General features: G+C 41.7%; 1 protein-coding gene across 1 annotated transcript in view; it reads right to left on the bottom strand.

Annotated features, from left to right (window-relative positions):
• The window catches only part of HK1 (hexokinase 1), a 73,116-nt gene that overhangs the window by 13,304 nt on the left and 43,186 nt on the right, over nucleotides 1-16,626 (bottom strand). The window contains exons 6-14 of the mRNA XM_090058031.1: nucleotides 15,894-15,993; nucleotides 15,624-15,807; nucleotides 12,519-12,674; nucleotides 8,532-8,765; nucleotides 6,837-7,141; nucleotides 5,470-5,618; nucleotides 5,248-5,367; nucleotides 3,745-3,840; nucleotides 2,058-2,157 (exon numbers count right to left, since the gene is read on the bottom strand). Of these exons, the coding sequence (XP_089914157.1) occupies nucleotides 2,058-2,157; nucleotides 3,745-3,840; nucleotides 5,248-5,367; nucleotides 5,470-5,618; nucleotides 6,837-7,141; nucleotides 8,532-8,765; nucleotides 12,519-12,674; nucleotides 15,624-15,807; nucleotides 15,894-15,993 (1,444 nt within the window). The remainder of the gene's footprint in view (nucleotides 1-2,057; nucleotides 2,158-3,744; nucleotides 3,841-5,247; nucleotides 5,368-5,469; nucleotides 5,619-6,836; nucleotides 7,142-8,531; nucleotides 8,766-12,518; nucleotides 12,675-15,623; nucleotides 15,808-15,893; nucleotides 15,994-16,626) is intronic.

Below are 16,626 nucleotides of genomic sequence, written 5' to 3'. Positions count from 1 at the left end.
ATAAACTACTGACCTACAGCTCTATCTATCCTTCACCACATGCAACCATCAAGATGGCCAAGAGTCTGGACAGGGAAAAAACCTTTATAATCCAAATATAATTTGATTAAGTCAAAATATTAACAATAATATTAACCATAATATATAACATATCTGATTCTCTTCAACAACATCAGATCTTTACAAAAGAGGCCAGTATCGTTTGCTCTGTTTTACAAACAGGCAAACAGAGTAAGTCTATAGTGCTGTCACTAATGAAACTGCAATGTCATGTAGTATAGGGTACAGTAGTGTATCTGAGCTAGCTTGGGTATAGGAATAGTCAGAGTGTGAAGAACAGGAGAGTCAGAATAGGAGAGTGGCAGCAAGGAGCTTAGAGCAGGATGTCTGCCATGCATCTACCCAACTTCTACAGCAGCTTCTATAGCCTGTGCTGCCATAGCTGGACTGCTACTAGTATCAGTACTGATACCCAATATTTAAAGCCACTGCAGTCACAGCAACAGACCTACCCTGAGATGCAAAAAATTGATTTGCCCATTGTCTCCCAGCAGGCCAATGACAGAAGCAGGCCAAGATCCAGTCCAGCACTTTACCCACTAGGTTACGCTAATTCTGCCCTAAAAATACAACACAACTTTAGAACCTTAATGGGTCTCAAAAACACGATCTGTTCAGATGATTGAATAAACTTTGTATTATCTTGGCCCTTCTATGGCAGCAGTTTAGGCCCAAGAAAAGGCTATCACAAGTCTATGAGCCTCATCATTACTTAAATTAATTAAAATTCAGGTTTTTCAAAAAACAGCTTTGTCCCAGGTTTTAAGAGGGCCACACTTGCAATAGGGCCCCCAACTCCTTGGAAATTCTGTGCACTGCAACACTTTGCAGCCAGACTGTATCTGGCAAGATCACAAATGACAGTCAAACAGACTTAACACTCCAAGGACATGCTACCCCTTCTCCTGGCAATCTTGTCCTCCAACCTAGATCATGGTTTGCACTCAGACTGTGGAACCCAAACTAATTTTTTATTTTTTTGCCAAATCCTGAGTGTAAAATATCTGGAATTTTAACATAAATTTTCATTATAATGAGATCCAGTTTTGCAATTTAAAAACAAAATTCTATGTAGGCTTGCAACTACCATTTCCCTCTGTCTGGGAAAATCTTTTTGACATCTGGCCTTCTATATATCCAAGGTGCAGGTGCAAATAAAGTGCTTTTGGACTTTGCATACCTCCACTTACAACCCTAAGGTAGCATTTCTTATTCCTACTGGCACTGCTAGCATCTCCTGTGGAACTATTTCAGCTGTTGTACCGCTTGCATGAAAGGCACAGTGCACTGAACTTTATTTACTCAAGCTGCATAATATGTACCTCCTGGAAGCTGGTATACTTTGTTTAACAAGTTTATTCTTGGCAGACCACATAAACCAAGCAAGTGGTGGCCCATCCCAGTAGTGTATCAGGGATACATGTTATTAAATAAGCTAAACAGTACAGAGCTGATAATTGTGTGTACCCAGTTTCATTCATTCTGAGAAAAAGAATAATTTTGAGCTAATATAGCTAGGACTTGTTTAGATTTCTCAGGTTTTTAATATTAAACAGAGAACTAAAATCGTATTAATGAATAAGGTAAGAAAAAACAAACATTTACTGATTTTTATTCTTAGCTTATAAGAATTGTCCAAGGGGGACCATCTATTCATCTAGCACTATTTCACCTTTGCTTTCTGCATTAACATAAAATTGGAAAAACAGTAAAGGGGGGGGGGAAAAAGCATGTTTTCCCATTAATAACATATATTCAAATCTAACTTTTAGAGTTGTTGACTGAATCAACTGACACTTCTCACCTAAAATGATTATTCCTATTTATCACACAAAATTAACCAGACTTGAAATAACTCCACAAAAATGAGCAAGGTTTGTTAACTATATGGATTAACCTAACTGCATTAACTCAACATTATATGCATTTGTTTATAAAGTGGTGCATATCTGAAATCAATATAAAATATACAAATATAAAACAACTCTAATACATACCCACAATAAGTCCAATCTCACAGTTTGGATCTTCATAAGCACAAGTCATCATAGTGCCAACCGTATCATTGACCACTGCAACAACATCCAAGTCAAACTCCTTTAAAGAAAAAATAATTTTTCAAAATAAATATTGCTTTGCTTGCAATATATCATGCCAATGCTTACAAGGCTGAAAAGAATTAGCCACCTGTCTGTCTAAAATGCACTGAGTTTAAATGCACATAAACAGTTTAGACCAGAGGTGCTCAACCTCCAACCCATGGGCCAAATTTAGCCTGTGGAGCCATCACATCTGGCCCATGAGGCTCCCCACAGGTCGGGTATTTGGTAGGGGAGAGTGGTGGCCATTCAGACAGCCTCCCTCCCCCCTGCCAAATCCCTAAACCCCAATCCCTGTGCAGCTGGTTGGAGCCAAGCTATGTTCCCTTCACTTGCAGGGCCAAGCAAAGCATGCTTTCCTCACCCTACCACACACATTTGGATAAGAGCTGGGCCCTGCTCCCTTCCCCCATGTGGGGCCCTCTTGGGACTGGCCTGGCCATACCGTCCTCCCTCTCCACAGGGTTGAGCTGAGACCTGGCCATGCCCCCTTCCCTCTCCACAGGGCAAGGTCAAGCTCCTTTCCTCTGAGGGACTGCATTGGGGCTGGCCTGCTCCCTGTCCCCCTCTGACCAGTCAGATGGTGCCTACCATGCCCACCCAAGTACCAACACCAGCTGGATCCAGCTCACAGATTGACTGGGCACTGTCAATCCAGCCTGCTGGGCAGAAAGGTTGGACCACTGGTTTAGACAATTACTTGAACTTCATATTCAAGTTAAAAAACAACCTTCAGGTGGGTAGGTCAACTTACTAGCATACCATAAATTATACTATTAATACAACTATATTATTGATTTAGGGCAGGGCACATTTTAAGTACCAGTTTCTTCCAAAGATAGAGGGAATCACTCAGCGGGAATTGCAAAGGTAGGAGGGAATACACAACACCATAAGCACTAAAGGTAGTGATATCTGTACTTAGGTTACCCAACACTGTCCATTAGAAGACACTGATTTTAGCTCCTTAAATACAAAAAAACAAACTTTGCCCAAGTTTAGGGTAATAAAATTCAGCCATTTCTCAGACTATGATTAGAGGAACACAGTGTTTGATCCACAACAAAAAAATTCCATCATTCAGTTGAGAAGCACTAGTGCCCCCATGCTTGGGAAGAAACCTGAAATGTGGCAAGGGAAACTGCTGATGAAAATTTTCATCCCGAAGCAAATTCACCCAAATTTGACCTAGTCTCTGAAAAATGACAGTTTGCACTGTCCAGCAGATACCTTTTAAGAGCTTGACTGATAAATTATCTGAAGAGTCCATCTGTACTGAGCATGTTTCAATCACTCAGCCAATATGACTTCAGATGTCCCATTCAATAAAGCAGCTGAACATGGAGAAGCAAGTGGCTTCTTTCGACTGGTCTCCCTTTTTTGCATAATTCCTGGCCCTCTTGTAAAATGTGCACCACTTGTGCAATGGAAAATGCCAAGGAAGCACAGCGGACAAGGTTCTTTAGGTAAAGGAGGTGCAGCCAAACTCACCACTGACAGAACACTATAGGCCTACAAATTCCATAATACAATACAAGTCAACAGATAGCTCCAAATAAATATTGGGGGGGGGGGGGAAAATCACCTCTCTCCGTTTAATTCCTTCCCTGAGCAAATATACAACATCTTCTCCTTCACAGTCTGTAGCTTTAAAACCCTTGGTCCAGTTGAGGAGGATACCCTTAAAAAAGAAAAGAAAAAAACACCATCATTAAATTTCCAAGCATACCTTCCACTAAACCAAGAGTTTTTTAAAGATGGTTTTGAAAAATAGCTTATGGTCAAGCACATACATGTTAATGTATGTTGAAACCTTCAGTTAAACTTACAGGACAAAAGCATAAACATTTTGTTCGAAGTAACACTAAAAATCAAAGACTCTAGATGCCTAATAAAGCGGGGGAAGCAAAAGCATCATGTTCACTAAAAGGGAATCTCTAGGAATTTAGTAAATGGTAACAAGAGTTATCATGCACCTGTTTATATCCAGTCCACAAGTCTATGCCACAAAAGAGTGAACTGATTTATTAAACAAAATGCCAAGGGCTGTAATGCTACTTTATATAGAGCTTTCTGTGCTGTTTCCATGCATGTATACTTATGGATTAGAATCCAGTTATTGGACTATACTGCTGTGAACACCAGATATGATGCAATAAACATAAGAACTCCAGTATTCAAAGAGAATACATGTTAGCACAGGAGTATACCACAGACTTTTACTGGACATTGCATACTATATCCCAGTCATGTTCAAGTGCCTTTTCTCTCCTGTCTGGAAGAGCTCTTAACTCACTTGGTAATTTGTGGTTCAGCCTCAACCACCATTTCTGGGCAGAGATCACCATGTTACAGCTTTGAGCTCCCATACACGTGCAGGTAGCCTGCTTCAACACTCTGGAAATCCAGCACATCAGAGCAGACTTGATTAATCGAGTCTGCTGAAGCGCAGAACTTAAAGCGCTCCGGCAGGCTCTAGCATCATATGCATCTGCAACCCAGAACTTTGCCCAGCAGGGTACTTTGAACTAAAGCTTGTTCAATGAACTTTAGTTCAAAGTGCCACACCACCATTTTTCAGCATGGTGATACCGATACACGTGACACTTAGGTATTTTTAATTAGCACGGCTCGCTATTTTAAGTGGCTCCCACGCCTCCCAGAGCACATGTAAAATGCCCTTTATTTTTAATGTAAACACATGTAATTGACAACTAATTAAGGAACTATGTTTTTGAAAATGCTATGATCTTAGTCGATACAAACCACATTACGGGGAAGGAATGATGCTACAAAGAATATAACAATATGTATTAGACATCAAATTTTAAACAAAATAGCGGCAGAAAATGTTACTGGTCTGAGAAACAGCTGAATCAGTCGACTAGTAGTCAATACTACATTTAGGGAACCTAATTCTTGAACCTTTGCCTCAGGCTCAGTACTACTTACACAAACTGTCCCTCTGCAATCTTTAATCCAACTGCTCGTGTCACTAACTGCTGCAAAGCCCAAATGAAGGTGAAGAATTAGGCACAACGAAAGTACAAAAACAGATTTAGAAGATGCAAGATATTACACAACTTACAGCATCTAAACTTGTCTGTTTGCAAGGGAAGGAAAATGTAAATCCAAGGGGAAGTCGTGCACCTTTTATTCCCATGTAATCCAGGAAGTCTGAGATGCAGGCAACTATGTGATCAAACAGCTAAGAGAAAAACATATATATAAGAAGTCATGTCTATGGAACATACATTATGCATTTCTTCAGAAATCAATAATAATGAAAACAATATATATAAATGTTCACCTCTTCACCAGTACCCAGCATGACTTCTACAGGGATGGCGTATATTTTATTGTGCATTTCAACTGTTCTTCTTTTACCACTACGGATCTTCACAAGCAAAACTCTAAAGTTTGTTCCTCCAAGATCAAGAGCCAGGAAGTCTCCATTCTCTGTAACAGTGTATTAATATAAAACTTAGAAACATAAAAATGTATGAACCAAAATGTCCATTTTTTTAATTTTTGCAGCAAGTTAAAGCATGTAGAAAGGTCTCTCACAGGGATCTGAAGGATTTAAGGGTTTCTCATGTTTACTCTAAGGCTTCTGCCTGCTTACTGAAAAGAGCAGAAAAAATACATTCACATGCAGCTGCTCCTTCAGAAAGGAGGAGACCAGATAGTTTTTGCACTGCATATACTGTACTGAACTAGTCTCTAAGAAAGTGAGTAATTCTCTAGTACACCAGCAGATGGTGCTAGCATTCCTGCTTCTGCAACTGCAGCAGGAAGTCATCTGAAGCCCACTGAATTAGGTAAGGATGTGGAAAAACTTGAGGGTCCAGAAAAGAGCCACCCATATGACCAGGGGACTTGCAAGGCAAGCCATGTGAGGAAAGGCTGAGGGACCTGGGACACTTTAGCCTAAAGAAGAGAAGGTTGAGAGGGGACTTGATAGTGGCTTATCCTTATATCAGGGGAGTGCATGAAGAGCTTGGTGAACAACCATTCATTAAGGCACTCCTGGGGAAGACCAGGACCAATGCAAACGAACTCCAGGAAGGCTGCTTCAGGCTTAATACCAGGGTAGAACTCCTTCGCAGTTAGGGTGTCCACATTGGAATAACCTCCCTCCAGAGGTGATGCAGTCACCTACCCTGGTGGTTTTCAAGAGAAGACTGAACAGTCACCTCACTGTGGTCACTTGACCCCAGCTATCTTCCTGCCTAGAGCAGAGGGGCTGTACCCAATGATCTGTGAGGTCCCTTCCAGCCCCTAACAATCCATGAATAATGGATGCTTAGAAAGAAAAAGGAGGCAGCACTGTCTTTCTGTGCTGCTTACAAATGACAGAAGCATCTTCTGAGGTAGAGTTATCAACTGCTGTGTAGCAGACAGGAAAAGGGAATCAGTTGCTACGGGACTTGTATCCAAAGCTCACTGAAGATGATGGAAAAAACTAACTTTAAAAGGTTGAATCAGACCCTATATGAAGGAAAAGTGCCTGCGAATATGAAAAGCATAATCAAAGCGCTGTCTTTACATGTATGAATAGATTCACAACTGATTTATATTTTTGGTTTCCCTGCCTCACCCATGTCCCACCTGCCCAGAGGGCAGCCTGCTGTGCATTTAATATGCTTTTCTTCCTTCAACTATAATAAAAGCTACCTGTTCCATCTGGTGTGCTGCGGACAAATGTGGGCAGCATTTTCACTTTTGCACTATCATGAGTTTTCTTCTTCATTCCAGCTTCCATTTCCATTCGCATCCTCTTCTTAACCTGCAATAGCTGTTCATGAGTAAGCTTGAATTCAGCCAGAGTTTCAGCTATCAGCCTGTGCTGCTCAGCCAACCTGTAAGCCACTGCTGTGACCATTGCAGCTCCCTTTCCACTGCCACTCTCAGACAGGAGGAATCGCACATCAGAGTCAGGAACTAAGCGCCTTGTTGTTTTGTGCAAGCGTCGGGCATATCTGTGAAGAAGAGATCATAAAAACAGTAACCTCTCTTTTAAAAAAGGTCACTTAAAAATCTGCCCTAGTCATCACCAGCCACAAAAAATGAAAGGCTTGGAGGAAAGACTATCAAGTTTCAAAGTAAGGAAAGCCAATTCCTGCTTTCTACAGTACAAATGACTTTTCTTTGCAGGTGTCCCAACCTAATATGTACCACTTCCAAACCTTCTTGGGCTTTGCCTTCTTTGTATCGCACAAGCTAAAGCAGTTTGGTGTTCTACTAATTGCCAACATGAAGCCTTTCATCCCAGAGACAGACTGAAGAACTTAAAACCTAAGACAATCATATCCAGACATTCAGAATATCACATGCCTAACATGGCGCAGCAAGGCCTATCTGAATAATTGCTTCTTTGGAAGCCAGTATGGCACCTCCTCTGAGACTGAAGGGTCCTCCTACCTGGTTTCACAGTAAACTTCAACAGTCTTTTTTTCTAAATTTATAAGTTAAAAAAAGCCAAAATAAGTAAGCCATATATCCATGCTGGATAGTTTATATCTAAAAAGAACTTGTCAAGATAACAGTCTTTTTCCAAGACACACTTGTCCTGGACAAATTTTCATTTCTTCCAAAATATACTCCATTTTCAGTTGTTCAACTAAGAAAAATAATTTTTTCAATAAAACACCAACAATTTTCCATAAAACATCGAACAAGCTAAATATTCCTGTTCCTTTACTTTGTTTAATTTATATGGAAAAATACCCTTTCCTAAATAGCTCTAAATACCCAAGTTTTAATCTCTCTACTATGCACTATCTGAAGTGAACTTCTCCAAATAGAGAGCTATAACTATAGGTACTTCCAGGTGCTTTTAAAAAAAGAAGAGAATGAAGACAGTAAAATGTTACTTCTAAGTTCCAGGTCTAAGCAAGAAGACTAAAGGAATAAGGTAATCAAAGATAGTTTTTAATTCAGTTTAAACAGGAAAAAAAACCCCAACAAATAGATCTTCTCATCAGAGTGTAGCCCACAGATACAAAATTATAGTCCTGGAATATTAATTGCTTTTGTTCAAGCAGCTTGTCTTCTGAAACTACCAGAAATGCTAAGGGAACTTAGATGTCCAAATCCCAATTAACTTCAATGAGAGTTAGATGCCTACTTTCCTTTATTTTTCTCCTAAAGTCCCTGCCTATTTCAACAGTTAAAGGCAATATATTTTTCTCTCCTCTATTAAGCTGTTTGCTGAGCTCAATTTTTTACACACACACACACATCTTCTGTTTATGTAACTCAACTCGAGACCACCTCTTAAAATGATGGCTTAATAGTTCATGTCTGACCTTTGCAAAAGATGAGTCCTAACAGGTGCCAAGCATTAATTATAGTAACAGCAGGACTTACTGTGGATGCATCTTGTAAAGGGAACCATCTACCCCAACTGTGGTACGCAGCCTGGGTACTCCTTTGTTGTCACGTAGCTGATTCAGAATTGCACCCAAGGTACAAGCAACCAGATTGGCAGAACGAAATGAAACGATTGTACAGACATGATGGACAGCAATGCAATCTTCATGGGATGGCTCTACACCAAGACGTGTCAAAATTTCTTTGGCTTTATTCAAACCTTCTTTGCTTCTACAAAATAGATATATTTTAAAAGTGCAAGCTTTAGTATGAAATGATAAAATTAAAGTAACGTTAGCTGACAGCAGGCATATTGCCATTTGACAGCCTTCTGAGGGTCTGAGACGGGCCTTACGCCACTTGAAGGCAATATCAGATGACTGAAATATCTCTGTTAATGGCACCGAATAATTAGAGATTCAAAACAAAGTCAGTTAAGGTTTGCTAAAAATGAATGGCGTTTCAATAAAACCCAGTCAAAATGTACAGTCTGTGAAATAGCTTCTACCACTGGTACAACAGAATTTCAACTAGTCTGTCAGCACAACCCTACATACATAATTACTGAAAGCAATAGCTGCTGACTCCCTCAAAATTAGTTTTCTGCTGGGTACAAGACACAGGCTATGCATAAGTCCTGACATTGGGAGGGTGCAGCTCCAGACAGTTGGGTCCAGCCAAGCTATAGCCCCACATCCCGCTGCTGGCACAGATTTCGTACTGCTGCCACAAGCCCCACTGCTGCTAGGCCCTACCTCTGGCCAGGCTGCAGCCCTGTGCCCCATACCCTGCTGTCAGCACAGAAAACTGGAAGGCATCCATGCCCCTCCTATGCCCTCCCAACACATTGCCTATGGTATGAAATACACTATTTACATGGAAACATATCTAGTTTTAAATCCTCAGAGGTATTAGGAAGACGCATTTCCAAAAAGGAAGCAAAAATTTCATTCGTGCCAGACGGTATGAACAAGTCTACTCTCCAGTGAGTTTCCCTTATTAAAAGAAATGGAAGTGCAAGACACACTGAAATTGCATACCCATATTGCTATTGCTGAGTGTCACCCAACAGCACAGCAAGCAAATGTCAAGAGAAGGATGATAAATGACATCATGAAGCCAGAACTGCAGAAGACAGGCATTTGCCAACAACAAATCAAAGAGAGTTTGATTCTACCAATGCCACAAAGGCTCCTTTCATTAACTGCCCAGGGAACAACTAAGGTGCTCAACCATGCACAGGCCTGGAAAAACTAAAATTTCTTTTCACCCTGTTGATTCTTTACATTATAAATTATCAGGGCGTAGGCGAACAACTGTTCACCAAAGAGCCCCAAGGCAAAACCAGGAGCAACAGTCAAACTCCTAGAAGAAAGTTTCAAACTGGATATAAGGAAAAACTTCATGGTTTGTGTGACCAGACTCCAGAATAGACTCCCAGCAGGGATGGTGCAGGCATCTACCCTGCAGATCTTCAAAAGGAGATGGGACGCACACCTTGCTGGGGTTATTTGACTCCAGCAATCTGCTTGCCCAGGGCAGGGGGGGCTGGACTCAATGATCTCACGAGCTCCCTTCCAGCCCGAAAATTCTGTGAATCTGTGTGAATGTAGGAAGCCCTATTCAAACAGGTACTTAAGCATATTAGTAATCCCATACTCACATGCTTAATAAAAGCCAGAGTCAATAGCAAAAAAAGCATTTTAATTTGAAAGGGCCTTTTTTAGACTGTTATAATTTTGGAAATTCTTTTGTGCTGAAATTTCCTATATTACTTCTCAGACTAAGAATAAAATTCTGCTAAAGCCTGTGCGCATTCTGTTAAGCCAGTTTCAAGCTGAGACACGGGGTATGTGTATACTGCTTCCATACTGCTCAAGAGTGCTGCCAAAGAGTATGACCCCACCCATCTGCTCCTGTTCAGGACATGCCAAAACTGAAAATCTGCTGGGATGGGGATGGGGAGAACGGGACTGCTACCACTCTAAAAAGTTCATGGTCTCCAGCATGCTCAAGGACAGAAATGGGGAGAGATCCAAGGGCAGTTTCACAGCCTCACTTCCAGGTTCAATGTGTAACACACACTAGGCAGGCAAGGTACACTTGATAACAATGGTCTGAAGACACAGAACTATAGCAGAACAGATATAAACATCCCCAAATTGTGCATACACACATGCACGTGATTTTGCCATTTTAAACCAAGTTTTAAAATTTTTCTCCTCAATGATTCCTGACCCTAGAAATAGGGAATGTGCCTTTAGGTAATCTGTTGACAATTTATTTTGCCCTTGGATTAGGAATTAAAATAAATAAATCAGCACTCACCATTTTCCTGTGTAAATGCATGCAACTGAGATGGATAGATTTTTAATGTGTCATTGCTTAGGGAATGTGATCCACAAATTGCACGTATGGTATGAGGCATTGTGGAAGTTATTGATGTACTCTCAATACTGCATCTATAATTGATTGTGCATGCAACATTAGAAGCGTACAAATCAGAAGTTTGTTTTTTCTGAATTTGGAGAAGTCAACATTACTCAAATGCATCACAATAAGACATATTCAGTAATGGGAACAAAAAAGGGAGAGATGCCTGAAAGTGTGTTGACACTGTAACAAACACTACCTCATATTTCATAGGTCAACGTGTAATATCAATCATCGTTTACTAGGCGAAATGTGTCATATACTTTTTGCATGTCTTTTGTTTTGGCAAAATAACAAAACAGAGCTCGGTAAATACTCACGGCACTTCAAGGAAAGATGCCAGCCAGACAAGAATTTACTAAGATGCCCTAAGCCAGACCTTCTGCAATATCTGCCTATATTTTTGCCATGTTGGGGTATAGAGTAGCTGCAGTGTTCTAGATGGCAGAGAGAGATTTCAACAGAAGTACCAATAACCTGTTGTGACTGGACAGCAGTCTAAAATATTCACAGTTATGCAAAGGCATGGCTCATCTTCATCATTCCTAACATACACAGATAAGATTTTAAGAATGGCAAACTGCATCAGCAGAGCACTGTTTCTAATACTGACCTCTCATTCCTGAAGGGAAAAAAGAAAAAGCATGGGCAGCAGAACTGACAGGCTGTTTTGACAACATTTCTATCCCAATGCAAATAAGAAGCAACAACAGCAAATCTAGTCACCCTGAAACAGGTTGGGGGGAAACCCTTAAACCTAAAGAACACTATACAGTAGCTGTTACTGCAAGTTACTCAAGTCTCTCATGCTTGTACTCTAGGATTAGTGGATGCATTTTGATTTGACCACATACCTTATAAACTGCAATACCCATTGTACCTTGTGAAGCAGATTAGAGCCCTGATTCTCATTTACTCAAAGCCTCCTTTGACACCATTCTGACAGTGTAAAGAAACCATATAGGGGGAACAAACATAATTATCTTTCTACCACTTTAAGGACCCTGGGCATATTTTTACTTTTTTCCTTTTCCTTTTTTTCAATTTTAGGTTCATTTGAAGTTAAGTGTGCAAGCTCTACCTTACACATTTGGAAGCTGTGACCCTGAACTCTTTATAAAGAATATAAGCATTATCCAGAGGCTGGGAATAGAAGGATTGGTCTATAACAGCCTGCCAATACATGACACTGCTTTATTCACACAGCAAGATGGACACCCCTTGTTCATGCAGCAGTCATCATGGAGCACTTGCACTTCCCTAGGCATTGTCATTCAAGAAAGGGACACTGATTAAGAAGTTAGCAGAAGAACTTGACAGGTCACAAGCCTTGAAAAGCTGTCAAAAATGTTGCTGGGTTTTTGATTGTAGCAGTGTTGATCCCCCCCCTCCCCTTCCCTGCTTTTCCCTTTGTCTTGCTTATCTCTATCTGTTTACATTTTCACTGGCATCCCTGCACACTTTTAGCTTCTCTCAGACCAGCAGAGACTCCCTATGCCTGATGAAGGCTGAGTATGCCCGAAAGCTTGCTAAAAATGTGGAATTGCTTACTTTTCTATGGCAGAAACATGCTTCGTTTCAAATTTTCCTTTGGTTAAGAGCTCTGGAGTGATTCTCCCTTCAAAAAGCAGTCCTTCTTTGGCCATCTTGACAAGGATTAGCCTGACCAATTCACCCATGTACATGCCACTCACCATCTTCTCAAACCTGTAACAACAAGATTACAAAAGTTAAATGTTTTCACGATCACCTGGAAGATTCAAATGATAAAGTCCATACATATGTTGCCTCTGATGTTATGGCACTAAGAGGCAGAGCCAGAATCTGCTATTTGCTACAAGTCTGGCAGTATCAGTTAATGGGCGTGAGAAAGGTGAAGAATTCCAAGTTGAAAATACTCTCATAATACAAATAAACTGTTCCATAGACAAAAAAAATGCATATGGAAGTAATTTGTTACTATAACTATACTGAGCCTGTAGCAGGCTGCATACAATCAGGCTGAAGCAGTCTGCAGGCTTGCAGGGGCTACAGCCCTGCTGTGGATGGTGGAAACTAATTGTAGGACTGCCTGGAGGACTGGGCCAGCTAATGCAACTAATTGGCTGGCCCAAAAGAAGTTAAAAGGTTCCCAGGGAAAGGCACTAAAGGCCAAAGACAGAGAAAAACCAAGAGATACCAGGCTAATGGTGGCAGAACCAAACCAGGGTATTCTTGGGGTCTAGGAAAAGGCCATAGTGAACCAGGGAACTTGTACCAGAGAGAGACAGGAAAGACTACGGTGCTGAGGGAGCAGCACAAAGCTGAAGTCACCCTCTTAGGGTCTGAGAAAAGGCCTCAAGCTGCGAGTTAACCCCCCTTGTGAACTATATTTATATTTGTTCATTAATTACCGACTTACGCTTGTGCTGTTTCCTGTGACCAGGAAATAAAGACTGTGCTGAGCTTTCAAAGACTGTTTGAGCTGAGTAATCTGCAACCCACTACAAAGCCCTAATATCAAGAGTGCCTGAGTGGGTACAAGCACTCATTCGGGTTGAAAGAAAATCCCACACAATATGATTATGATTCTACCTGGACCAAACATGATCAGTATTGAGAGCCCAAGAGATCATTCTGCAATGGATGGGGCAAAAGTATGACCTGAAGCCATGGGGTTCCCAAGCTACAGTATAGGGAGAAAAGAGCTACTTCTGCTTATAAGTTTTTCTGGATACAGCAGCCCCATATCCCATGTGCACATGCCAGTCCTAGGGCTCGTTGTGCATGAGGCACATGGGGGCAGCATGGAGTGTGCGCTGCCCATAGCACACAAACTGGACCCAGCACTCCAGGCAGCACAGAGGGTCAGTTTGGGACACTGCATGCAGCCCACACTCTAGACTATCTGTGCCACATGCAGTGCTACATCCAGCCCATGCTCCTTATCCATTTCTCAGCCTGTACTAGCCCCACATGTTATATGCACAACAAGCCCTGGGGCCACTACATGCAGCACATGGGGTTGGACTGGTTGTGTGCACTGCACACAGCAAAGTGGGCTTCCATGAATGCCGTGTAAACCCAGCAGCTGGGAAGGGCACTGTGGCGCTGGTGGGAGCAACGCAGCAGCAAGCAGGGAGCTCCTGCAAACGCCACCGGTGCTGTCAGCAGCGGGGGGAGGGTGGCAAGTGCCAACCAGGGGGTGGCAGCAGCCAGCAGCAAATGCTGACCGCCCACAGACATCCCTAGCAGTGTCAGCAATGGAGGGGAGGTGGGCAAATAGTGATCATAGGGGGTGCACCACCACTCAGGGGGTGCATGTGCATCCCCTACGCATCGCCAATGAGGGGTGGCATGGGGCACATGCTGCATATGGCACCCCACCGGATGAGCCCTTCATGCTGGTTCCAGTATGACTCAATCCAGATTGGACCTGGAGCTAGCATGCAGGGGCAGTCCAGCAGACCACTGTATGCAGCACATAACCCAGACTGCCCCGCTGTGATGCATGCAGAGCATATAGTGTCAGGTCTAGCCACAACCCACAACGTACAGAGCTGGGGCCAGTGTATGGGGTGATCCAGCAGCCCCTGGGCTGGATAATGTGGCTCCACAGGCCAGATCCACTCCACAGGCCATAAGTTTGATACCCCTTCGTGGGCAGCGTGTCTTCTCCTCCCTATCACATACAGTGCACAAATAGAATTCTAGCCTGGGAGCACAACTTGCTCCTACACCTCTACCCACTGAAGCATCTGCATAAGGATTTGATTCATTACCCACTAGCAATACAACTTTACTCATTTTCTTTCAGCAGCTTCAGGCTTACTAAATTACTATAGCTTGTTGGGAAGATGGGATTACTAGAGCCTGTTGAAAATGTAGGAGTTTTAAAAGAAACCAAACAGCTATTGGGAATGAAGGGATGACTTGGGGTACACTGGAGGAAGGGAACTGTCTGGGATGAAAAAGCAAAGCGCACTGATTTTACTGAGGCCTCATAGTGCAAGATATTTAAAATGAATGATGGCCAAGGCCCAGCAGAAAGAATAACTCAGTTCTACCCTACTACAGACTAATCCTAAACATGTTAAGGAATGAGGTGGCAATTTGAACTTTCTGAAGTAACAAAGTAAGAAAGGTGGTAAGGGCCCACTGAAAGTTTATTGTGAGAGAAGAGGGGGGGGAAAAAGTGGGTAGGCTGAGAAAGTGCAAGACATGAGTTTACTAAAAGCATGGGAGGGTGAGAACAGCAAGTGCAAGAGGCAGAGTTTAGAATAAAGTGTTCTGAACAAGTTTACTTGAACAGTGACCAAACGTTCGGGATGCTTTCTTTCCTTCCCTCAAACCATTTTGCCCGTTTTGCAAAGTTTCACCTGCCAACAGCCTCGTTGAACATAAATGAAGTGGAATAGTTCCAAGCAGATATGAGAGACTCATATATCATAGTATCATAGTACTTAGGGTTGGAAGAGACCTAAACAGATCATCAGGTCCAATCCCCTCCCCCAGGCAGGAATGGGTGTCAGGATCATATCACCACAGCCAAATATCTGTCCAGCCTCCAATTTAACCACATTATGCTGCCCAATTGTGATCTCTCTTTACTGAGTGTTTATAATTTACTCTAAATCAGTTTGTGTTAGTAGAAAAGCAAATTCAAGTTTCACTCACAGTTGTTTTCCAGGATTAAGGGAACCACGGTCAATCTCCCTATCAAACTCAGTTCGGATGTCTTCTAGTGACCCATCATCTCCAAAGGCTCCCCACTCAGTGTTGATGCACATTCTCCCCTCATCACCTTCCACCAAATCAATGTGTCTCATTTCTTCCATGTAGCAAGCATTAGTGCCAGTACCTTTAGGAACAGGCACAGACATTAACAAAATAAGCCAACCAGAGCAAAATGCTATGCATACACTGTAGCAAATAAATGAGTATTACCTATAATCAAGCCTACTTCACAACGCTGGTCATCAAACCCACAGGTCATCATTGTCCCTACTGTATCATTTACAACAGCCATGATGTCTGCATCATAGTCCTGAAGAAGGAAACACAACTTTACTTATATCGCATACCCTCATTAAAATATTAATATCAATATCAATGTAAGCTGTCACTACCACACAACACCTTGAAAATACAATCTGTACTTAGCAATAACTGCTTACACCAAGCATTTCTCTACTACTACAAGTACACAAATTGTTTATGGGATTTTGTACTTAAAATCCTGTCTAGTCTTCCTGCCTGTTCTCTACTTGATATTACAATCTTATGTTTGTAATAAACTGGAGATGATTGTATGAGTTTAGGAAGCAAGTTAATGCTCCTGATAAATGACAATCAACTTGTAGATTCTTAAAGAGCAAAGATCCTGCCATTGGGTAATAAAACAAAATGCCAGGAAAAAAAAAAAACTCCCAGTTTCCCAACAGTGATCACTTCTGCTCAACACAATTTGATAAAGTTGTTTTGTTTTGTTTTGTTTTGGGTTTTTTTTTTTTGGGGGGGGGGAGGTTGAGGGACATCAATGAGTCTCCAGGTATTCTACAGATGCACAACTTTCTTGCAATATTAATTGAGAACATGGAGACACATTGAGGATTTATTTTAAACAATGACATTTAAGATTCTATCAAATTCATACACTTTGATAAGGCAGATTATTTGG

The sequence above is a fragment of the Crocodylus siamensis genome, chromosome 7 (assembly GCF_052110815.1).
Source record: "Crocodylus siamensis isolate JL-2025a chromosome 7, ASM5211081v1, whole genome shotgun sequence".
In the NCBI taxonomy this organism is placed as follows: Eukaryota; Metazoa; Chordata; order Crocodylia; family Crocodylidae; genus Crocodylus; species Crocodylus siamensis.
Note: the sequence above shows the minus strand (reverse complement) of the source record. Positions and strands in the feature narration are given on the sequence as shown.